This window comes from Polypterus senegalus, chromosome 7 (assembly GCF_016835505.1).
Source record: "Polypterus senegalus isolate Bchr_013 chromosome 7, ASM1683550v1, whole genome shotgun sequence".
NCBI classification, from domain to species: domain Eukaryota; kingdom Metazoa; phylum Chordata; class Cladistia; order Polypteriformes; family Polypteridae; genus Polypterus; species Polypterus senegalus.
In genome coordinates, this window is record NC_053160.1 from 55,132,586 (window position 1) to 55,158,416 (window position 25,831).

General features: G+C 36.7%; 1 protein-coding gene across 2 annotated transcripts in view; it reads right to left on the bottom strand.

Annotated features, from left to right (window-relative positions):
• The window catches only part of mast4 (microtubule associated serine/threonine kinase family member 4), a 454,258-nt gene that overhangs the window by 333,535 nt on the left and 94,892 nt on the right, over positions 1 to 25,831 (bottom strand). For both annotated transcript variants that reach the window (XM_039758648.1, XM_039758649.1), the window contains exons 2-3: positions 24,336 to 24,486; positions 21,876 to 22,000 (exon numbers count right to left, since the gene is read on the bottom strand). In XM_039758648.1, the coding sequence (XP_039614582.1) occupies positions 21,876 to 22,000; positions 24,336 to 24,486 (276 nt within the window). The remainder of the gene's footprint in view (positions 1 to 21,875; positions 22,001 to 24,335; positions 24,487 to 25,831) is intronic.

Below are 25,831 nucleotides of genomic sequence, written 5' to 3' on the forward strand. Positions count from 1 at the left end.
TTTGACATGTCTGAGAAACTGGTATGAGATTGGAGGAAGCAAGAAGATGTATTAAAAAAAAAAAAAGTGTTGCATTTTTGAATGAGCGTGTAAGTCGGGGTCTGATTTTATGACTGATTTTTCGGGTTTCAAGACCCGACTTATACGTGAGTATATACGGTACATCTCTTTGTGACACCATCAGAAATAATAAGTTGCAAAGGACAACAATTGAACAGTTCAACTCAAATCAAAAAGGACATCAGCAGAGAAATTCCACAAAAATACACAATATTAGTTTAAAATTTATTAGTGCATATTATCACAGTAAAACTCAACTTTGACAATTGTGATTAAAAACAAAATACCAGAGGACAGTTGCATATTAGCATATCCAATCACTGTTTACATATTTGAGTTTACATTAATTACCGAGGTTTCACCATCTTTAACTGCTAATTCAGCAAGATAACAACTGCTGCTCAGAGATAAACTACTAGCCTTTACTCTTTTGAAAAGCTATGCAAGGGAGCTGATAATGTATGGTAACTCTTTTTGAATGTGTGGACAGCTGCATTGTTTTTGTTTTTAACAACAACAGTTGGTAATTTTTGATAACGTTCACACTCTCTGAGTTTTTGTTTTTTTTTTTGTTTATTTATTTTTGCCAAACACACTGCTGTCTATGGACAACATAGAGGCCAAGTGGTTGAGCAGTGCTACCCCACAGCTCTATTTCTGCACTGCCAGAGTGAGGAGTTTGTACATTTTCATGGCAATTGCTTGCTCTGAGTTTTCTGATTTTGTTTCCAGTTTCAAATATATGTGAGTTAGGCTAACTGACAATACTAAATTCATATGAGTGCAAGGAGTGCACATACTGTATGGTAATTAAGTGTTTTTCTTCCTTTTCTAAGCACAAAGTTTAGAACATGTTTTTTTTTGTCTTTCTCTTGATTTTTTTTTGTTGATCGACCTGTTTAATGAACAACCAACAGCCAAAAACCAAACTTTTTAAAAGAAAAGTAGCTCCAACCAACCAGCCTGAAAAAACAGTCTCCTATGTTTCTACAGAGTACATTCTGCTAGATATTAAAAGCCTGAGGGAACATCACCAAAGCAACCTTTGTACCACTACAGGTTTAATTTTTTCCCTCCTGATATTATCAGTTTTTCTTTCAATGTATTGTTCTTAGCCTAACTGATTATATTTCTTTCATAAATATTATGCCATCTATTAATACAATACTGAATATAATGTATTGGGTGCACCTCAGTGTATTGCACCTCAGCAGTGCTCTCTGGCAGCTCCCCTGTGAAACGCAGAATTGTAATTGCAAGATGAGCTGAATTAAGCATTCAAAAAGGGTTTCAAGCACTCCTTGTAAATTTCCTTTTTGATGTATTTTATTGTAAATAGATAAGGAATTAATTTGTAGTATTGCCTCAACAGAGATTTGCTACTTCTTTTCCTTTTGGAAAATTTTTTTGAAAGATCTGAAATTAAAGTCTACTATTGCTTATAAAATTCTAAAATTCTGTTTGCAGAGTACCTTATGAGCAATTTTGTAGTCAGCTGACATGTACCTGCATATCCAAAAGGACTTGCAAATTCATGACACAATACAGATATTCTTGATATGTTTCTACACTTGGCACATAGGCAGGTTAAGTGACATAAACAATGTACAGCAAGGCAGAAATAAAATGGCATTGAAAACCTTTTGGATTAAACTCAGCCTCAGCCACTACCCTACAGAAATAATATTAAGTATGGAAGACTGCGTTATGTGAAAGTGTATATAGTACAATATGTATAAAGAGCGAATACAATGTAGTTGCGAGCATTGACTTTAGATTTGTTAGAGATCCCAGGCATTTTATTCATTACAACCACACTAAAATTTTTGGTGTGTCTTTGGTCTTCCACTATCCCAAGAACATTTGCTTGTTAGCTAGCATTTATGCCAAATGCAAAGCATGATAGATGTTAGGCTGTACTTTTATTTTTTTTTTATGTATAAGCAAGATTGATTTCCATTTTAACTATTGTCTCTGTGTAGTTTGCATGTTCTCATTATGTCCATGTACATGTTCAGTAACCTCCCGAAGCATTGTAGGAAATAAATCTTAAGTAGTATTTGTAAAATATACAAACTTTCTTTTTTGCTTTATCACAATATAGAAAGTGACTATAAAAAATGTAAAAATTAAGCAGCCAATTGATTCACTTTTCATTCTTTTTTATTTAATTAAAAATGTCAAAACTTGAGCATTCAATGGTACTTAAATTGTTTCACACCAAGGAGCAATTTGCTAAAGTCAAAGACAAAGCTTACCACCTATGACCAACAGTAACTTGTTATCAGAATTTTGTACTATAATTACCACAACATTTCTTGAAATAAATGTATATTATTATTATATTTATAATAACACTGACAATTAATAACATGCAGCACAGACACTAGGGCAAGTGACATCATAAGGCTGTATCTACTTTTAACTAGTATGCTCATTAGTAAAAAAAGGACTAAATAGCTAGATCCCTACAACATGCTGAAAGGAAATCACAGTGATGATAATAATAATCCTTTAAAACCAAGATTAAGGAAAAAAAAATTATACTGAAGTTTCATACATAAATGCTTGCTGCATTCCAATAACTATAGCAATGTAGAGTCACTGGGTCATGTTTACAGATTATAGCAAATGATTTATGATTTGACAACAAAGCATAGAAAATAGGAAATATCAGGTTGCTTAATTAAAATTGAAGTCCAATTAACAGCAAAGGTTGGCTGGGATGAAAACCTGTAGCTTTCAATCAAACTTGAGAACTCCTGCTGTAGTATATACTGTCACAAACATGTGCTTAGAGGTCAGTCAAAGGGTCCAATTCAGGGCATTCAAATGATAGAATACGGTTGGAAAGACCTGCAAAGGAATAACTCATTCTCTCCAATGCTTCCATCCCATTCTGATGGCCTCACTTCTGTTCTGACCTGATGACCACACTTCCTACTGCCATAATATAAGAACCCACCATTAACTCAATTTTTTTGTCTTTTATTGTTTTACAGCTTTCAAAAATCACTTTGTCTTTTAAGACTATTCAGCACCTGACAATATAGGGGGAGGATCCCCAAACCTCTTTCACGTCTATTTTGCCTAATTACATTGGCGCAGTCAGCAGGATTACAGTGCTCACGATGACTGAAGAGCAGGACCTCTACCATGTACTTTCCATCATTATGGAAGAACTTCAATGGGTGAAGGTTCAGTTGGGGGAAACCAGAACTCAAGTGGCAAAGAAGGAGGCCCAGGCTGCAACTATAGTGCCAGTAAGGTCTGACTAAGCTTGCGCGCCATCCCTGATATTGATTTCGCTTACAGAAGTGGATGACATACAAACTTTTTTTCTAATTTTCAAGCGCTTTGCCAGTAGACATCTCTGGGCGTGGCAGGATTGGAAAAACATATTGGCGCTGCATCTGAAGGGAGATGCGCAGTGGGCTTAGTATGACCTCCAAGAAGAGCAGGGTGCTAATTACTACATCCTCATGGCCGAAGTCCTCAAATGCTATGGCATCACAGCAGATTAGCAGGTGACAGAATGGCACCTCTCCAAATTTAACCCTGAACGGCCAAACAGGGTGCAAGCCTTTGAAATATGGGGGAAGACTGAGTGCTGGCTATAGTCAGACATAAATGACACCAGGCAAATAGTGGAACAACTGGCCTGTGAAACCCTTATTAATGCCCTCCCTGACTACCTCACTCAGCAAGTCTGCAAACAACCATATAAAAATTTGGAGGCCTTAACAGAGGTCATCAAGCACCATCGAAGGGTGTATAAATCAGAGATGGTAGAACAGTCCGCTCACTTATCCAGAGAGGAATGTGTCACCCCTTCTGAGCCTGCTCCCAGCACCACAGAGCGGGCAGCCGAACCCAGAGAGAAACAACCCAACCTTCCCCACTGTATCAAGTGTGGGAAGTTTGGACACATCGTCTCTGCCTGCCCCAACTGAATGAGCCAATGGACTGCACCTGGATCAAAGGTGAAAGGTACTGTGCTCTAACTAACCTTTTATCTCTTCCCCATACAGGAGTGGTATTAGTAAATGGGCATCAGGTCTCCGCCATGTTCGACATTTCCATTGTTGCTCATCGATTCATTCTACTGCAACAATGGTTGAAAGGCAAGACCAGTCTAACCTGTATCCATGTGGAAACTCAATGGTTTAGGTCCGCCTCCTGTGTGATCAGTTATGAGGGCACCTTAAGAAAACTAACAGTGGCCATTCTACCTAATCCGCTATATTCTGTCATCTTGGGGAGGGAATGGTGTGATAGCAAAAGCGGTATGAATAAATGGATAATTTGGGCCTAGAAATGGACGGGGAATACTCAACTCACCTGAACCCACACCATGTTTAATACTGGCGACTCCTGCGACTGAGGCAACATCTGGGGCTGAAACGCTGCACATTTAGGTCGACAAAGACCCAGTGAGCTCTTAGTATTTTCACTTTGAGCTGTGCCATCCCCCTTAAAAAAGGAACAGTGGAATGATGATTCACTGTAAATATATGGGAGATGCAGTCGTTTCAGTCGATGGCCAACACATGCCACAAGAACCCCACTTTTTGTTGCAAAATGATTTATTATATTGGGTAGTGAAACATGAGGGTGAGATGAGGTCACTGTTGCTATTTTCACAAACTTACTGGCGGCTGGTTTGTGAACTTGCACATATCCATCTCTTAGGCGCTCATCTGGGGACCGACATTACGTTGGAGTGAATTAAGCTCCGCTTTTTTTGACCAGCAATAAATGAGGAGGTCCATCATTTCTGTACTTCCTGTCTGGAATGCCAGTTATGGCAGATTCCAAAGAGGGACTGAGCTCCTTCAATTCCCCTTCCCCTAAATGATGTTCCCTTTGAATGAGTCAGTGTCGACCCTGTAGGTCCCTTAATACTAGAATACCTGAAGCCTACGAAAAAACTCACCTTAACTTCCTTCGCACCTCTCCATCGGTGTCTTTTGTTTTGTAAATGTGTTGATCAACACAAGCAGCAAGCAGCCTGTTGTCTCATTCCCCCTCCTTGACACAGCTCAACTTGGACAAAAAGTTCACCCAGATCAAGCCAAGGCTCTTTATCTGCTTGTGAGTTGCCTGGAATCGTATTGGTTAAATAATACAGTATATCATTATTTGGAATACAAGCATTTCTTGTGTGTTTTGTGTCTAAAAAGATCTGGGTAAGTGTAGGATGAAAGGAAATGCGAGGCAAGAAATGCTGAACACATACCTAAAGCAGAAACTTTTTCCATGTTATACTAATAATGATGTGAAGTATATAATGTGTGAATACTTTAGTCCAAATATCAAATAAACATGTGTGTTTTTATTCAAGAATATAACCAAAGTTTAAAAAAAAAAAAGTTCACTTTACATGTTGCTGTCAATTAGTTACAAACCCAAGCTCAATTGTCAAATCAACAGAAAGCTAATACGCATTCCTGGATGGTGCAGAGGCATGAGCCTTATGACCAAAAGGTTGCCGGTTCGAGCCCCGGTAGTAAGCTGCTATTATTATTAATACTATAATATAATAAAAACATACATTTGAATTTGTAACACCCAGTGTAAATTTATGGTACTCATAAAAGTTAGTGTTTTTTTTTTTTTAATTTAGTTTTATTCTCGCAGTCACGTTCACACTTCCCTCGATCAGACACTGCTAGTTTTCAAATAAAGATTTGCTATAACAGAGGTGAACTCACATGAGGATGAGGGTTCTACATGGGAGAAAGAGAGCAGAAGCCCTCCCTGCAAGAAATGTCCACTCACACATAAGAACAATGCAGCTGCACCAGGCGTAAAGGTGAAAGATGGCACCTTTTGAATGCAGTAACAGGTCATGCATCATCCTACCAGTCAGTCTGCCCCACACGTGTCCTTCAAAGAAAAAGCTGGGCTTACAGAGCTCACCACGGTGTCGTGCAAAGTCTTGTTTGCGATTATGTTTTGTGATGGTCTTTATATGAAAAACGTGTATGTTACTTTTATGAAAGCCATATCGAAAGTTATTTACCTATAATTATTTACTTATCTTCCCACAGCGTAAAGTCACAAGTAGACTGCAGAGCTTTCTGTGTTTGATCAACACCGGCATGCTCACAAAGTACATGTGTACTGAAGTGACTTTAGCTGCAGGTGGAAGCTCCTGTCGCACTCTGTTGTTACGGTTATGCCATTGTCCAGAAACGGCTCCATAAGCTTTATGATCCCAATCTCAGAAAGTCTTTCTCCAGTGGGACAACTAGGATCTTTTCCTGAATAAGTACTATTTTTGTAATAGAGTACATAGGAAATATTTTCATAATATAATATAAGTGCAATGCTATTCCTTATTCATTTGACCCAGGTCAAAGCTGTCCTCCTGACACTTGGTAAAGCTGACCTTAAAATAAATTCTAAGAAATGCTTTTTTGGATTATCAGAGGCCAAATATTAAGGCTACCTAGTGGACAGGGGGACAGTTAGACAAAAGTTGCTGCCTTTCTCGGACTGGCAAGCTACTACCATTTGTTCCTCAGTTTTCCAAGAGAGTGGCACCCTTGTCTGATTTGACAAAGAAACGGGCTCCTTATAATGTGGTATGGGATGATAAGGCGGACGCTGCATTTAATGACTTGAAACAGGCCCTTACGTCAGCACCTTTACTGAAAAATCCTAATTTCTCCTCTCCTTTCATTCTCCAAACCGATGCTTTAAACACAGAGGACTTGATGCTGAACACACCTTGATGTTACTGAGCCAGAAACTGCTAGACCGGGAGACCAGGTATGTGGTGGTGGAACAATGACCTCACTTCTGTCCCATCCTAATGACCTCACTTCCTATTTCCTGCCACCATAATATAATTTTTTTATATTTTTTTTGTCTTTTGTAATTTTACAGTTTTCAAAGACCGGTTTCAGTCTTTATGACAATATATGGGGAGGATACCCAAACCTTTTTTGTGTCTATTTTGCCTTATTACAACAGACATGTGATGCTTGGTTAGTAGGGGCCTGGGAGACACGTTCTTTTTATGTTTTCACTGTCCTTTAAAGAAGCACCACCAGCACTGGCACTGTGTTAGCTAGATTTGCAGTACATTTGAGGTATTTTATCAGAATAAACTTATATTTTGTGTCACTGTAACTTTTATGTTTCAGTGGTTGTTAAATTGGCTTGTTTTAATAGTTATAAGTATCCTGTTCTTAGTAGCTGGCCATGCAGTGAAAGTGGTCCTTTCACAAATGAGAGCATCTAAAACAAAGTGTTAGAGGAAGAAGCTGCTTAAAAAAAAAAAAATTAAAAACACTATATTGTGTGGTTAGTACTCAATAGCTAATGTGGCTGAGATTTAGAGTAAAAATATACTAATGACGAAGTTTGCGGATACTTTTAAAAAATGAAATATCAAAGAAAAATGACATTAACACACATTTTAGGAATAAAGCACACAAGATCACTTATACTTCTCTGTTCTTAACTACAGGTCATTTAGTTTTATGGCTCCTACACTAAGCCATTTTCTTCATAAGTCTGTCCATTAGTTTCTCATTCATCATAATTTTAAAATCCCTGTGAAAAGTTTTTCTTTTCTTCCTTTCCTGCATTTCAGATCTACTCTTTCTATTTGGTTATTTCATAACAGACAATTTTTGTGAAGGATGCAGTCACTTCTGAGCAATCTATCTCTTTTACTGTTTTAGCAGTCTAGGCTTGAGTACTTACAATTCAATGTATTTAGTGTGACTTGCTTTCGTATCACTATCAGGCTCTTTTCACTGTATCTGCATTTTCCTGTGATGTATTGTTAATTTTGAGTACCTTTGAATGGTATTTTAATGTGTTCTATTTAAAATGTCTATTGATAGTGCATGCTGACTGCCAATTATCACAGGCTTCCATTTAAAACAGATTATTTTGAGTCTTCAGAATCTCAATTTGCTGTGTTTTATGTTCAGAACTAAAGCATAGCAGAAGCTCATAAGTTCAAAGATGTTGTGTAAATGTCTGATTCCAAATAATACACATGAAGACTAACCTAATTTTCAATAACCAACTAAACTGTATAAACTCTTCAGACATCAAGATTCACATAATTTTCCAGTGTATCCTTTCTATTTAATTTCTATTTAAATAAACCAACTAATTTCATACTGAAAACACATTTTTGACTTTTGATAATCAATAAATAGAAATGTTAGAGCACAATCTTAAAATGATACATACATTCCAAAAAGTACAACTTTAAAAAGTAATGCTACTATTTCATTAATTACAATCAATTGCGATCTATCAATTTGTCCTTCTCCACTTTAATGGGTGTAAGAGTGATAGTGACACCAAGGCTGTCTGATAGGCATTCAAAGGATTTTGTTCAGAATGATGGTAATTTGGTTCACTCACTAAACATGTGACCAAGTGAGGATGGAGCTAAATTGCAACGTTAAATATTGAATTTTGCCCTGGATACATTTTGGACAATTTTGCATGAGATAAAATTGCTCAATAAAAAAATGTAATTTGGATGATAAATGCTTTGCTCATATGGAGCTGGAATATATTCTAGGCATGGCTTTCTTCCACTACATTGTAAGAGATGTTAAGTGAAAGATCCTTTTCCCAGCGTACCCTAGGATCTATCAAAAGGAAGAGACTTTAAAATGTTTTTATATATTGTTGAGATGCTGTCTGTGCCTGTCTAGTATTGCCTCTGGAATAGAAATTAGGAGGAGGTGAGGAAAAATGGGAAGGTTGCTTTTAGGGAAGATTCTGATTTGAAAGTAGTGGAAATATTATGATGATGGGAAGTTATATTTGAAGGATAATTAATTGTTCATAAGACATTATATTCAAATATCTAAGTGTTTTCATCTAAGACGTTTCCCAAACAGTAAATACTGTGTAGGTTCGAGAGGGCAGAAAAAGGTAATAATCATGTAAAGGTGCAATAGATAACAGCATCTCTGTCTTAAAGTGCTTCCTATATTGGTTCTATATTCTAAGTGAACGATAGACAATTGGACTATCAGTATATTGACAATAATTTGTATTTACTGGGGCACAAAGTATGGCATACTTGTATAAAGAACTAAAGCAAAATTTTATTTCTATTGCAGACTACGCTTGTGTAAATCCATCAATTTACGCATGCAGAAGTCCAGGTCTTTATAACTGTTATATTTGTTGTCCAGTAATAGAATGGAAAGTTAGGTTGTGCCATGGACCCTCCTGCTTTAGGTTATTTTAGAGTCACCCTTAGGATGCATGGATGTTTCAAATTCCAAATAAATTAGGTTATAATTGAATCTAATTTCTTAAAGAAAGATTTGTTAAAGTATACGTGGAGGCCCTGAAATAGAAATAGAAATAGAATAGAAGCTTGAGAAGGTTGTTCATCTTGGCAGTACATATTTTCCCTGCCAATGTGAGATGGAGAATATACCATCTATTCACATCTTGTTGAATTTTTTGCATGCAGAGAGCAAAATATTGTTGAAAAATATCTTTATATTTACTTGTGATGTTTACCCCTAGGTATTTAAACTGATCTGCTAAAATAAATGGGAATTTGTCCGGTCTAATATTGTGTGCTAAAGGGTTCACTGGAAAAAGCACACTTTTATTCAAATTAATTTTGAAATTCTGATAGCATAGTGAGGACTACTGCTACAGAAATTTGTGGGTCTGGCATATGCAGTGCCATATCGTCTGCATATAGTGACATTTTGTGTTCAAGTCATTCTGTGGTAATCCCCTTTATCTCTGATACATTCCAGAAGTGAATGGCCAATGGCAATTGCAAAGAGCAATGGTGATTGGGGGGCATCCTTGTCAAATACCATGTTCTAGTTTGAAATAATGTTATTAATACAAACAGAGGCTTATGGACTGGTATACAGTAGTTTGATCCATGCATATATATTTGGGCCAAACCCAAATTTGTGCAATGTGGTGAATATGTAGTCCCATTCAACCATGTCAAATGCTTTTTCTGCATCCAAAGATAATATGATCGCGGGTGTGTTACAGATTATGGGTGAGTATATTACATTAAACAAACGTTGAAGATTAGTAGCTAAGTTTCCACCTTTAATAAACCCAGTTTGGTCTTGTGATATTGCAAACGGAAGCACTTTCTCAATCCTTCTAGCAAGAACTTTAGAGAGTATCTTAACATCATTATTCAGAAGTGAAACTGGTCTGTATGATGCACACTGTAATAAGTCCTTATATTTCTTTGGAAAGAGGCTAATTAATGCTTGCCAAAAAAGTTTAAGGTAGAATTTAGTTGTCTCTAGCTCTAAAAATGCTGCTAATTTTTTTTCCCCCACTGGGTATCCATCATGGCCTGCTGTTTTCCCACACTGGGGTTATTCAGTTCCTCTGCGCTGAGTATCTAGCTGTGGTATTTGTAAAGCATCTAAAACTAATTAGATTGTGTCTTATCTTTAAACTGAGAAGAATATAAGGACTTGTAGTACTCTCTAAATGTGTGGGTTTTATTTTTATGGTCAATGATTTTCTCTATATCTGTGTTGGTGATTTATGTTATTGTGTTGCAAACTTTCAGCTTATATATTTGTTGAGCTAAGATCTTATTAGCCTTCTCTGTGTGTTCCTAATGTTAATGTAGCAATTTAAACATGAGCTTTTCCGCTTCTTTTGTTATCCGGAGGTTCAATTCTGATTAGAAACCCTGTTTTTTCCTATAAACTGCCTCATTTGGAGGCATGGTATGGATCTATACTGGTAATTTCACTGATTAGCTCTGACAAATTCTTGGTTTCCAATTTATTTTTGTGGGAAAGCTATGAAATAATGTTCTCTTAAAAAACCTTCAGAGTTTCCCATCATATTCATGCAGAGACCTCTGAGAATGCATTTGTCTCTAAATAATAATCAGTTTCCTCAGAGATTAATTCTGTATAGTTCTCATGGGCTAATGACAGAGGGTTAAGATACCAGCTACGACTCGAGTGTGTAGGGCATAGTGATTTAAGCTCCATGATCAGAGGGGCGTGATCAGAGATAATTTATTACCCACTAACAAATCTTACAAGTATGATGCTATTGTTATTTCCAAAAAAATTTCGGAATATGCTCGAGTTTGGGTTTAAAAATCTCCACGTGTCTTTTAACACTAGAATTACCAGAGCCTACGAAAAAACTTGTAAATCCATCCCACCTTAAATTGCTTCTTAAAATCGTTCTCAGCTCTCCACCAGCGTCTTTTGTCACCTAAATGTGCTGATAAAAATCAGGCTGCAAGCAGCCGGCTATTCTATCCCCCCACTGACTTAGAACGTGCACAAACTTCTCCCAGTTCATGCCTTGATTGATTTTCTGGGAGTGAAGTGGAGTTTTAGAGTGGAAATAATAGATCGTTGTTTGGAACACACGCATTTCATGTCAGTTCCGTTTCTACAGTAATCTGTGTAAACACATTGTTAAAACAGAAACATTTTTTATATTCAACTAGTAGATGATAAAATGTAGGCATAAACTATATAATGTATGAAGCCTGAAGTATCAAAGACATACTTTCACAAAAGATACAAATCTAACACACACAACAATTGCACTTTTATTCAAAAATATAGCTGCAGAAACAAAAAGCCGCCTTAACATGTGACATTGACACCCGTTTATTATGACTGCCTTCGTGGCGCAATAGAATCAGCTGCCGACTGGGAATCAAAAGGTCACGAGTTTGATCCTGCACCACTCCGTTTTGAGAAGTAAACTGCTCTTAGTCTTACTATTTTAGAATAAAAACATACATTTGATTTCAGTCTGTAACAGGCGGTGTAATTTATGATACTTGTAAAGGTTAGCTTTGGTTTTTTTTTTTTAGTCAGTTTTATTATCTCAGCCGCGTTCACGAGCCCAAACATACCACACCCCTGCATCTGATACTGCTGTTTTCACACAGACGTCCTGTAACAGAGGTAAACTCAGCTCCCTTCTACATCGGAGCAAGAATGCACATACCACTGCTTGCATACTAAAGTGTCAGCAGGCACTTTTCGTGGCATTACCCATGTATTTTTTGAGCATGTCCGTGCTAAATAAATAACATTCGACGTTTGAAGAAATCATTTAATGACACGATTTACCTTTATTTATTTACTTACTTCCTAAAGCCTAAAGTCACAAGTAGTGTGCAGAGGGCATGCTCAAAAATGTGTGTAATGCCACGAAAAGTGCCTGCTAACACTTTAGTATGCAAGCAATGGTATGTGCATTCTTGCTCTGATGTAGAAGGGAGCTGAGTTTACCTCTTTTACAGCGCGTCTATGTGAAAACAGCAGTGTCAGATGCGGGGGTGGGGTGTGTTTGGGCTCGTGAACGCGGCAGAGATAATAAACCTGACTAAAAAAAAAAAGACTAGTTTACTTCTCAAAACGGAGTGGTGGAGGATCAAAATCCAGCTGATTCTATTGCGCCACGGAGGCAGTCAAAATAAACGGGTGTCAATGTCACATGTTAAGGCGGCTTTTTGTTTCTGCAGTTATATTTTTGAATAAAAGCGCAATTGTTGTGTGTGTTAGATTTGTATCTTTTGTGAAAGTATGTCTTTGATGCTTCAGGCTTCATACATTACATAGTTTACGCCTACATTTTGTCATCTACTAGTAGAATATAAAAAAAGTTTCTGTTTTAACAATGTGTTTACACAGATTACTGTAGAAACGGAACAGACATGAAATGCGTGTGTTGCAAACAACGATCTATTATTTCCACTCTAAAACTCCACTTCACTCCCAGAAAATCAATCAAGGCATGAACTGGGAGAAGTTTGTGCACGTTCTAAGTCATTGGGGGGATGGAATAGCCGGCTGCTTGCAGCCTGATTTTTATCAGCACATTTAGATGACAAAAGATGCTGGTGGAGAGCTGTGAACGATTTTCAGAAGCAATTTAAGGTGGGACGGATTTACGAGTTTTTTCGTAGGCTCTGGTAATTCTAGTGTTAAGTACTTCAAATCTCTAAAGAAACCTGTGAGCAAACTTTGCTATTTCAGCTTAGCAATTAAATGTTGGCTGAAGACTCATTATTTTAACATACAGTAACTATCTCTTGCTAGTGTCCTTCTGTGACTGTTGATATTACTTTTTAATAATTCAAGCCATAATTTTGACAGGCAATTACTAAGTCTTTCTTATCACGTTCTTTGTATTTTGTGACAGCACTAGGTGTCAAATCCATTTTGTTCATGGCATCTTTCCTAATCTTGAAATACAGCCTCAAGTGGGATGTGTTATCTTCAAAGATGGGTGCATTTTCAGACCAGTCTTCCACCAAGCACACAAACACAGACCCGACAATTGTTCAGACTGCTCCATACTGATAGACATCAATCAAATTAAAAGCATTTCCTTGGACTTTTACAACAACAACATTTATTTATACAGCACATTTTTATACAAAAAAATGTAGCTCAAAGTGCTTTACAAAATGAAGAACAGAAAAATAGAAGACACAATAAAAAATAAAAATAAGTCAACATTAATTAACATAGAATAAGTAAGGTCCGAATGGCCAAGGTGGAAAGAAACAACAAAAAAAACTCCAGACGGCTGGAGAAAAAAAATAAAATCTGCAGAGATTCCAGACCAAGAGACCGCCCAGTCCCCTCTGGGCATGCAATGAGAACATTTTTGATTTTTTGCACTTGTTTTTATTAGAGGTTTACTAGAAATAATTATTTAAACAATAACTAGCAGTTTCTTTGTCAAAGGGAAAAAGGTCATAAGAGAAAATAACAACTAACGTTCCCCAATACTCCACCCACAAAATTTGCCCTAAAAAGGTAAAAAGAAAACTGCATCAGCAAAACCTAGGACGTAGACAAAACGCAGACACCAGGCACTGTTGGAATAAAATTTAAGAAGAACAAAGAAGAGAATATGAAAACAATGAACTCCAATCAAAAACTGAACCTAAAGTCCAACAAGCTGTTAGGTAGCAATAATATCTGCTGCAACAATACTCTTGCCCAATCTGACAATTATTTGTTGACTGGTTTCTTTTTATTCTAAAACAAATAATTCAACTGCCTTAGCAAGAGACCCACCAATTTAAACAGGCATAATGGCAACAGATTAATTTTCTTTTTGCCAGGCTTTTAGACTATCCCCTGAATGTATCTGTAACTGTAATAGTTTTCTTTCTGGATCATTACCTGGCTGTCACTTACAGATTTTTTTTCTTCACAGCAAATGAACACTGGAAGCAGAAACTGCCCTGGTGAGCCAGGCCACTCAGCTTTGAATCTCCCTTTTAAATTAATCATGCATATGCAGAGAATACAATGGACCTCTCTGCTTTTAGATATTGGAATTTAAATAATTAAATAGTCAGGTCAGCAAAATAAAGAATAATGTGTATTTATTTGATGTTGACTTCAGTGTTTACTATCCGTACCAAAAATGTTATTTTTTTTTTAATAAGTGCCATCACAAATGCATAAAACATTCCAATTAAACCTGCTTTTAAAAGCAGAGATTTTTGCCAGCTGGGACCACCTTCATTAATATAATTGACAGGGGTACATTAATTGCCACTGTACTTTTAACAGTTTACATTCCAGTAAACAGTTTACAGTTTACATAATTGTTCCATATATAAATCTAACAATTCTTTCTTTGACAAATTACTTCCTGTTCTTTTATTAATGTGCATTTAGTGAAATATTTGTCCACTGTTTATTTCTAAGACCATTTGGCAAATAAGTAGGCCTCTAAATATATATAGCATATCTATGCTACAATGAAACTACCGGGAGTTCTGCGGTGGCCTTCTATACTTGTTAGTAGGCTGGGTTTAGTTAAATGGAAACATTATCAAGTACCCTACGTAGGTTTTTAGGAAAACCACGTTATATTACCTAAAACTAGAAAAAAAAAATCAAGCTTTCCCTGTGTTGAACAGTGCATGGTTTGTTTTTTATTTTCGATTAGGGAGGAATTGTTGAAGGTTTTTGTAAATAAGTGTGCAGAGGTCCTGCCAAGATTTCCATTTAACTTCTTAATGTAATGAATATAACGTCATTTTGGTATGAAATGGCTCTAATGTGTTGAATGTGATTTATGTATTTTAATTCTTGCCTTCGACATGTTCCATTGATTGCACTGTATTTATAAGTGATTTTACTTTTGGTCCACATAGCAGTGTGACTTGTATACTGAAGGGGGCCCCAATAAGAAAATCATTGGCATCTTCTATTCTGTAGTTTCCAGTTTATAAACTAAACACATCTCTGACAAAATGTTTAAGGTTGCTTATGTAGTTACAAACAGTTCTGTTTCTTTGGCACATCCAACCACACACAATTGAGGCAAATAAAATGTATCAGATATTTTTACACATGTCCAGAAAAATGCATAATTTAATACATCATTTGAGGAAAAAACACTCATAAAAGCCCTGAAATTTTGAAAATATGTACCTGATATGATTATGACAAAAATGGTTTATGTTGAATTTTTTAGGATAAATCATAATACAGTCATTTAGAATTATGGGACAAAATATACAGTTGATTTAGAAGTTATTCAGACCATTTCCCTTTTTAAATATTTTTTGTTGTGTTGTTGCATCTTTTAAATTCATGTTTTTCCAGCATTAAGCAACACTCAATACCCTAGAGTAACAAAGTGAAACAAGGATTTTAGACATCTTTACAAATTTAGTAAAAATAAAAAATTGAAACATCCATTTACACAAGTATTCAGACCCTTTACCCAGTACTTTTTTAAAGCACCTTTAGCAGCGATTGTAGCCTGGTGTCTTCTTAAGTATGACACAACAAGTGTTGCACACTGGATTTGGAGATTTTCTGCAATTGCTCTTAACTTCTGTCAGGTTGGATAGAGACTGTCAATGGACACCTATTTTCTGATGTCTCCGTAGCTTTTTGATTGGTTTCAAGTCCAGGCTCTTGCTGAGCAAGTCAAGGACATTATCAGTGTTGTCTCAAAGCAACCCCTGTGTTGTCTTTGATTTGTGTTTACTGTAATTGTCCTGTTAGAAAATTAACGTTCAGCCCAGTCTGAGGTCCAGAGCACACTGGATCAGGTTTTTATTACAGATACCTTTGTACTTTGCTCTATTCAGATTTCCCTCAACCCAGTCTAGTCACCCAGTCCCTTCCTCTGAATAACAGTCCCATAAAATGATACAACTATCATCCTTCAGTACCAAAATGTTATTGCAAAGGTGATGAACAGTGCCTGGTTTCCTCCAGACATGATGGTAATCTTGTGTCTCAAAATCTGATTGTTGTTTAGTTGCCTTTTTTAAAACGCCAACCTGGCCACCATGTGTCATTTACTAAGGAGAGGCGTCTGTCTGGTCATTCTGTTATAAACCCAGATTGTTGAAGTGTTGTCGTGATGACTGTCATTCTGGAAAATTCTCCACCTCAACACAGGTTCTGGAGCTCAGCTAAAGTGACCATAGGGTTCTTGGTCACTTATCTTACAAAGGCCCTACTCCCACTAGTTTTGCTGGGTGGTCATCTATAGGAAGAGTAGCGGTTGTTCCAAAGTTTTGACATTGAAGAATTATGAAGACAATGTGCTCTTGGGAACCTACAGTGCTGAATGATTTTTGCAGCCTTCTCCAGATCTGTGCCACAACACAGTCCTGTCTCTAAGCTCTACTGGCAGTACCTTCAGCTACATGGCTAGGTTTTTACTCTGATACATGTCAGTTTTAGGGCCATATATAGACATATGTGTATCCTTTTCTGATCATGTACAATCAACTGAATTGACTACAGGTAGAATTCAAACAAGGTATAGAAACATCTCCAGGAAGATCAGTAGAATGGGATGCACCTGAGCCAAATTTCGAGTATCATAGGCAAAGGATCCAAATATGTATGTCCATATGGTATTTCACTTTTTATTTTTAATAAATTTGCAAAAAGTTCTAAAATTTTAAACCTGATATGAGAGATATATTTAAAAGATGTTAAAGCCACTGCCATTTCCATACAATGTTGCTCTTAATTTGCCTAAATTTACTTGGAAATGTTTATGTTTATTTACAACTAGAAACTAATAACAATAGTTGTGTGGAAAACTGTCAGTTTATGCACTTCACTAAGAGTGAAAACATTCACTAAATATGCTGCTATAAGATATGGATTGGTGAGTGGGGGAAGGCTTTCCTTCAACAGAATAAAGTATAAACAGCAAGTTCAGGTTTTTGCACTTTCGTAACACATGGATTGTGTAATAATCTGAGATTGTTTGTTAAACGTGTACTTGCAAGTTTCATTTATCTGGGTTGTGATTTTATTTATACAGTACTTAAAAAAATCCATATCAGTCAATTCCTATATTTTAATTGATTACCTTCTATAATGTACATATAGTAGACTTCAAACATGTGGCCTGCTGAATGTAAACAAATGCAGATTATCCAATGTGGTGATGCGACAGAATTATGCAATGGTCTTCAAAGACTTGGAAGCAAGAATCAGATACCCTGCTGACACATGTATTATAAACTATTCATAACATTAAAATGACTACATATTTCATTAAAATATCTGAATTGTGCCAAATTTTTGAAGCAATAACTACTGAATCATTATCAGCCTACAAATGTTTACCATTTTCTTTTCCATCACACTCAATGATAAACAAGTTCTATTGACATTAGTAGTTTTTTCACTTGTCTTTAATATGTTTTATATTTGTTTTAAGAGTACAGTCATAAATGACACTCTCAAACACTTTTTGTATTATAATTATTGTTTATTGAGGGTAAAATCCCCGAACAACCTTGTATATAACTTAATCTATATTTTCTTGAACACTTATTGTAAATGTACAGTTTCAGTTATGACAATGTACTATCTGAACTAAAAATAAATGCTACCGTTTGAAATTTCATCTCAGTGTAGTGGGGTAGCAAAACAGTTTTTGGAAGAGTACAAACAATACCAACACTATATCAATGGTGGATTGGCAAGGAAAAGCAACACTTCTTTTGGACCTACTAAGGATTTAGGGTGTGTTGGTCATTTTGATTAGCTTGTCCATTCACAGACTTTTGTTCATTTTCATTTCCATTACAACCTTCAAACCATCGCTGCTCCTAAAATGCTAATTTAACAGTGAAATACTTTTTATTTTCATCACAGTTTACTTCACTTTTCCACATTCAAAAGTGTTGGTAGTAAAAGGGAATTCAATAAAAAGAAAACTGAGGAAATGTGGGTGCCTGTCAGTTCTGTTTTTTCCCTTTCAGGAAATGACCAAAATGCATCACTCAGCACAAATCCCAAAAGGATTGCCAATGGTAGCAGAAAGTCAGTATAGCCAGAAAGTTTAGAGAGCCTGTAAAACACCACATATTGTAGTCCTGAAGGAGCATAAATGGAAACTGGAGAAATAGATAAGTTGTTGTAAAAGAAAGAAATGAAAGGTAGTTTTAAATATAATATTACAAGTAACACAAATTCCCATAACAGCTAGGGATGGACACTAGACATTTATTAGCCTACTAGGCATTTATTCTACTGTTAACTATGGAAAGTGTCTCATTCTGTTTAATTGGAAGCTGTAAAAATAAAAGTATCCATGATGTCTAGAAGTACTGTTTGTATTTATTCAGTTATCTATTTCTTCTTTCTTAGTTTGCGGAGTTGCCCTTAGCTGTAATACTACATGGGTATAATTGTGCACTATGCTACCTGCAGTTGTAACAGGTGTGTCAAATACATGTTACAGTGGAATTCTCACTTGCATGTCCAATCAGCATGCAATATGTCAAAACCTTATAGCATCATGGTAAAAAAAAAATTATTAAATACTTAACTTCATTTCATTTAATATCTATTATCAAAAGGATCTACAGTCATGTCCGAAATTATCGGCAACCCTGGAATTGTCCCAGAAAATGCACCATTTCTCACAGAAAATTGTTGCAATTACAAATGTTTTGATAAACACATGTTTATTTCCTTTATGTGCATTGGAACAACACAAAAACACGGAGAAAAAAAGTCAAATCTGACATCATTTCACACAAAACTCAAAAACTGGGCAGGACAAAATTATTGGCACCCTCAACTTAATATTTGGTTGCACACCCTTTGGAAAAAATAACTGAAATCAAGAGCTTCCTATAACCATCAACAAGCTTGCTACACCTCTCAACTGGAATTTCTGACCACTCTTCTTTTGCAAACTGCTCAGGGTCTCTCAGATTTGAAGGGCGCCTTCTCCCAACAGCAATTTTGAGATCTCTCCATAAGTTTTCAATCGGATTTAGATCCGGGCTCATTGCTGGCCACTTCAGAACTCTCCAGCGCTTTGTCTTCAACCATTTCTGGGTGCTTTTAGAGGTATGTTTGGGGTCATTGATATGCTGGAACACCCATGACCTCTGACACAGACCCAGCTTTCTGACATTGGGCCCTACATTGCGCCCCAATATCTTTTGGTAGTCTTCAGATTTCATGATGCCTTGCACACAGTCAAGGCATCCAGTGCCAGAGGCAGCAAAAAATCCCCAAAACATCTTAGAAACTCCCCCATGTTTGGCTGTAGGTACTGTGTTCTTTTCTTCGTAGGCCTCATTCCGTTTTCTGTAAACAGTAGAATGACGAGCTTTACCAAAAAGCTCTACCTTGGTCTCATCTGTCCACAAGATGTTCACCCAGAAGGATTTTGGCTTCCTCAAGTACATTTTGGCAAGCTCCAGTCTGTTTTTTTTTTATGTTTCTGTGTCAGCAGTTGGCTCCTCCTGGCTTTCCTGCCACAGCGTTTCATTTTGTTCAGATGTTGACGAATAGTTCGAGCTAACATTGTTGCACCCTGAGTCTGCAGAACAGCTTGAATATGTTTTGAAGATGAATGGGGCTGTTTATCCACCATTCGGACTATCCTTCGTTGCAGTCTTTTATCAATTTTACTCTTCCGTCCACGTCCAGGGAGATTAGCTACAGTGCCATGTGTTGTGAACTTCTTGATTATGTTGCGCACAGTGGACAAAGGAACATGAAGATCTCTGGAGATGGACTTGTAGCCTTAAGATTGTTGATATTTTTCCACAATGTTTGTTCTCAAGCCCTCAGACAATTCTCTGCTCTTTTTTCTGTTCTCCATGCTTATTGTGGCACACTCAGACATACAACGGAAAGGCTTAGTCAACTTTTTTCCATTTTAACTGGCTTCAGGTGTGATTGCTATATTGCCAGCACCTGTTTCTTGCCACAGGTGAGTTCAAACGAGAATCATATGCTTGAAATAAAACGATTTACCCACAATTTTGAAAAGGTGCCAATAATTTTGTCTGGCCCATTTTTGGAGTTCTGTGTGGCATGATGTCAGATTTGGCTTTTTTCTCAGTTTTTTTTGTGTTGATCCAATGCACATAAAGGAAATAAACATGTGTATACCAAAACATTTGTAATTGCAACAATTTTATGGGAGAAATGGTGCATTTTCAGGGACAATTCCAGGGGTGCCGATAATTTCAATCAAGACTGTATATGAATGTATTTGAAATATTAATTTGAACGTCTTTATCATTTGACTCTATGCGGGGTTGTGTTACAGCACTATCTGACAAGGTATTAACATTTTTTTCCTAGCCTGGCATTGCTACAGAACCCAAAAATATAAAAAGGAACAATGTGCTTAGTAACTCTCCTTATTATGAGGTATTTGATAATCTGAGAAAGTGAGAAACTGGTAATTGTTATCACTGTTGCTATTCAGATTTAAACTGGACATGCATCATAACAAAATGGATTGGGAATGTGGAAGAGGGAGTCAAGGTCGTAGGAAGACTAATGAAGGACATTCACTTTACATATAATAAGGCAGCTGAAGCAACTGTCAAGAGTAGAATGTGATATATGATTGAAAACCTCTATCGGAGGCTTTCAAAGCATGAGTTGCATGTCAGTAACCAAGGAAGAAAACATAACGCACACATGCACGAATTTAAATAAAACTCTACATAGCTATACACCCAACACACTATTTAATAACAGCAAACTTCAAACCTTTTATAATAAAATCAAAACACATAAAAACATGTTCAGCTGTTGTCAGTGATTCACACATATATACATGCAGTAACTGAAATAATTTCCTTTAATGACTAAAATACCAGTATGCCTTACCACAACAGCTTAACAAATCCTTTATATTCCTTGTAGCTATAAAACCTTAGTAAATTTTCAGTTATTCACCTGATTTAAGTACTTGATATGAATGCATCAATTGAAATAAATAAATAAATATCACTATCCAAAATGACTCTAAACAATGGACCCACATGCCATAACACTAGTAAGGTACCCAAGTTATTCCTATGAACCTTTGACAAAAAGAATAATGCAGGAATAAATGAGATGAGAATGGCTGTAATTTAACATTAGCAAGGCAGCTACAGTATAATGGTGAAAAACATTTTTTACAAAGTTTAATGAGAATATACAGCAATAACTACAGCTTAGATCTGAAGTGCACAATATATGTAACAGGGGTTAGTTGGAGTTTGTCAAAGAAAATTTTTGGAACCAGAAGCAGCCCCCCAACCTTCAGAATTACCATAAATGTCTATCCACAGTTACATGATATCACACTCGTGGAGAAATATTTTGTGACAGAGATGATATACACACTTTTTCTAGGCAGATTTGAATGTAAACTCTAATCAAGCCCACTGGCAAATAAAACAATAAGCTGACAAATGCTTAAAAGAATATTTGTACCTACTTTAAAATATTTTGGAAAAACAAGAGGAATACAAAGAAGGTACTGTAGGAAGTCTCTTTTTGACTCACCAAGCTCGCAGTGAGAGAAGGTGCGGATTGACCAAGAGTTTGAGAACGCATGCGTACCAAGTTGGAAGTCTCTGAAGAACTCTGCCATGACTGCTGAGCTGAAGCATAAGGCAACAGATACTTGCCTACAATTAGGAAAAATATGACATTATGTATTTGTCCTTTTCTGTACCATATACAGGTATAACAAATCAACAAAAAATAAATAAATCAGTTGTTTGTAATTCAATAAATTTGTCCACAACATTTAGCAAACTTTTCAGTATAAAGAAAACACATATGATATTTCAGTACCAATTATTAATGCAAAAATATATATCCAACAAAAATTGAAATCTCACATTATAACCTTATTAAAATACTTTCATTTCTCATCAAAAATTTCACTATTAGTACTGAAAGAAACAGTACACAGGCTTTGAGTTTAAATAATTTCCATTTTCTAAGTTAAATTTACCTACTGTAATGTAAAAATACTGCATTCACAATTTTTTTAAAAATTAGCAATCAACAGATTCATCATTAAATATTAGACCAAATACAAAATGCACCATAGTATAGCATTCTGTAGTTGGTTCATACTGTATCTGCCACAGGACAGTCTCCTTCTAGGCAGCAACCTATGACATTGCTCTTTCGAGTTTACTTGAAGATTAGGAAAAAAAAACAGAAACCTAAAGAAAAGTTCCTGTAGGCAAGAAATGTTTGTCTTCAACATCACCTTGCAACATCCCAGCACCTCTTTTTTCACAGGCTGCATCTGAGCACTGTGATACCCTCATCATTTGAAATTTCTGTTCCCAGAAGAGGGTCACCTGCTGTAATGTATCAGCTTTAAGGTACAACTACCACAAGCCATCTTGCCCAGGACTCAGACACATACCCTGACACTTTATAAGCCTTGTTCATGGTGAGAAAACAAAACAGCTTTCTAGTTTTCAGGGCTAATGAAATGTTCTTCTACATTGTGGGGTTTTAAGTCACTGCATTCTCCCCCTTAAGTATATAACATTATTTTTTTAGATACTGTAATCGTTCATGATTAATGTCAAAAACACTGAGGTGGTTAACTTTTTTATTTTTAACAAAATAACTTAGCTTAATTAATACATACCCTAGATAAAGTATTTACAGTTCACATACACTGCTATAGAATACCATAATAAACAAAACTGTACACTCACAGAAAAACTTATGAAGTCAAGCCAGAAAACAGTAAACAACTATACAGTAAAACAATATCATACAGTAGAAACAAACTGAGCAACTTCATAAGAACTGTTATTATATGAAGTGGGTAAAAGGTACAAATATTGTGACCAATTAAAGAATGGGCACACTGTGTAAGAATATGAAGAAAATCAAAATGCCTCAATGTACAGTATGTTTTTTATATACAGTGATATATGGCTCATTTTGTAAAAAAGTGTAGACTACAAATGGTGCTTTCCCAGTTGTACCATTTTTTAACCTAAACAGAACAATGGTAGAGATTCTATGCATACTATTTATTCCAGTAAAAATAATGATTAAATCACTAATTTCTGAATTTGCAGCCTTCAGTCCTCTTGTGTGTCATTTGGACTTAGAAGGGTCTGCATCAAAACAAATCTACTCCAACCTATGACAAAATGAAGACAGTTTTTTTTTTTTTAATGTGGGTGCACAATTGCACAACCTTTACAGTTTCCTGGTAACATCTTCCGAAAGTAGAGTTTTCAGTAATTCTTCAAGGAGAGTTTATTTCTTTCAGATGTATTCACACTGGCTTACTTCAATCATTTAAAATTATTTTAAATTCAGTGACATTCAGGTTAGCTTAGCTGGCAAGTCTTCACTTTGATAGTATGAGTGACAGTTGGATCATGACTTATAGTAGCTGCTAAAATGATAGACTCAGATTCTCTGTGTCACTGCTATAGAATAAATGTTTCATTAACATCTATATAGATGACTACTGAGGGGAAGAGAAGTTGAAATGCATCCTTAATTGAAAGACTTTGGTGTGTTAAAATTGAAATAGCATACAATGGTTGTAGCACATCATCTACTAATAACAAGTAAAAAACATGTTAGATATTAATTTAAATGTACTGTAGATGTTAACTCAGAAAGACATTACAGACTTTTCTTTTACTTAATATAAATTTTGTCTGGAATGAGTATGTATTTTTTATTTTCATAAATGCATACATTACTCAAAATTAATCCTGCAGGCACAGTAGGACACCAGCACAATAATTTGCATTCAAAACGAACATATACAGTCTCCATTTTTGGTGAATGAAAATGCTACCTAGAGGCAAGTATCTGGAATTGGAAGCTTGCAAAAGTGATGTGAATAAAAGGGTGGAAAATACAGTACTTCATATAAAAATGAAAAGAGCAACAGATCATGACAAAAGCTCCACTGGCAATTTATGGAAATCTATGAGTGAGACACATTTCTTCAGGTCATACCTGTCAGAGCTCCACCAAGACTTCCTCTTCTATATTGTTTTCCATCTTCACTGAGCTGGCGTTTGAATTTTAAAGCCTTTCCTGAACCATAAGACACCTCAGGGTTGCTGGACTTGCGCAAGGATATAGGAGGATGTAAAATGTGATCCAACTATTAAGAAGGAAGCAAAATTGCACTTTAGAAGAATAATCAAACATTGCTGAAAAGATTTATAAGCTTTTCTGATAACACTTTCCATACACTAATACTTCTATTATATGATTAAATCTGCCAGGTGTACACAAAAGATTAACATTTCTCCTTACAGAGCTAGTTACAACAGTATCTATATATATATATATATATATATATATATATATATATATATAATTCACTAAAGCAAGACACCCATGGAGCACGCTGGAAGGGGCGTGGATTCACTAAGCCGCCGACAAGTAAGACGCCCATGGCGCACGCAGGAAGGAGCCAAACCCACCAACTCTAAGACCATTGGATACGACGACAACTTCCAGAACCATGCCCACCGACTCGGACGCGACGGCACAGGAAAAACTGTGTCATTTTTGTTCGTCTGTCGTAGAGTCCACATGCACTTCTGAGCCACGTTGACTGTTCATAGAGGCATGTTTCTCACAGAAGTGAATCGCTATAGGCAGCGTGTAAAACAGTTTGCGAGGGGTATCCCATGGGATCCTTAAAACAATCCTTTAAAACTGAGGTTAGAACACAATGAAGGAAGCAGTCTTTAAAAACCACTAAGCCTTGTGCCTCTGTTTCATTACCGTCTCACCTGCTTTCCCAATGCAGGCCCTGCAAAAGTCGAGACGCTCTCTCAGCAGCTGACCTTTTCTGTGCCTGACCGGTTCACACAGAGGCAGCGCGAGAGAAAGCCGTGCACACACACAGGCATCGCCAGAGACAGACAGAGACACACATACAGGCAGCTGGTGGGCGGGTCTCCGCGAGTTTCTGTTGTGAGCGGGCACATGACTAGGCAGTGCCTATGCTTCGAGAACAAGTGTGGATGCAGCAGGACTCTCTAAGAACAGGCATGTTTGTCGCGGATGTGAATCGCTGTATGCAGCGTGTAAAACAGTTTCCAAGGGGTTTCCCATGGTCTTACAGTTGGTGGGCGGGTCTCTGTCAGTTGCTCTTGCGACCGGGCACATGACCAGGCAGTGTGTATGCTTCGAGTGTGAGGGTGGACGCGACAGGACCATCTAGGAAAAATCATGTCGCGGATGTGAATCGCTGTATGCGGTGTGTAAAACAGTTTGTTTGTCACAGATGTGAATCGCTGTATGCGGCGTGTAAAACAGTTTGCGAGGGGTGTCCCATGGTCTTACAGTTGGTGGGTCGGTCTCTGTTGGTTGCTCTTGCGAGTGGGCACATGACCAGGCAGTGTGTATGCATCGAGAGCATGGGTGGACGCAACAGCACCATCTAAGAAGAGTCATATTTGTTGCGGATGTGAATCGCTGTATGCGGCGTGTAA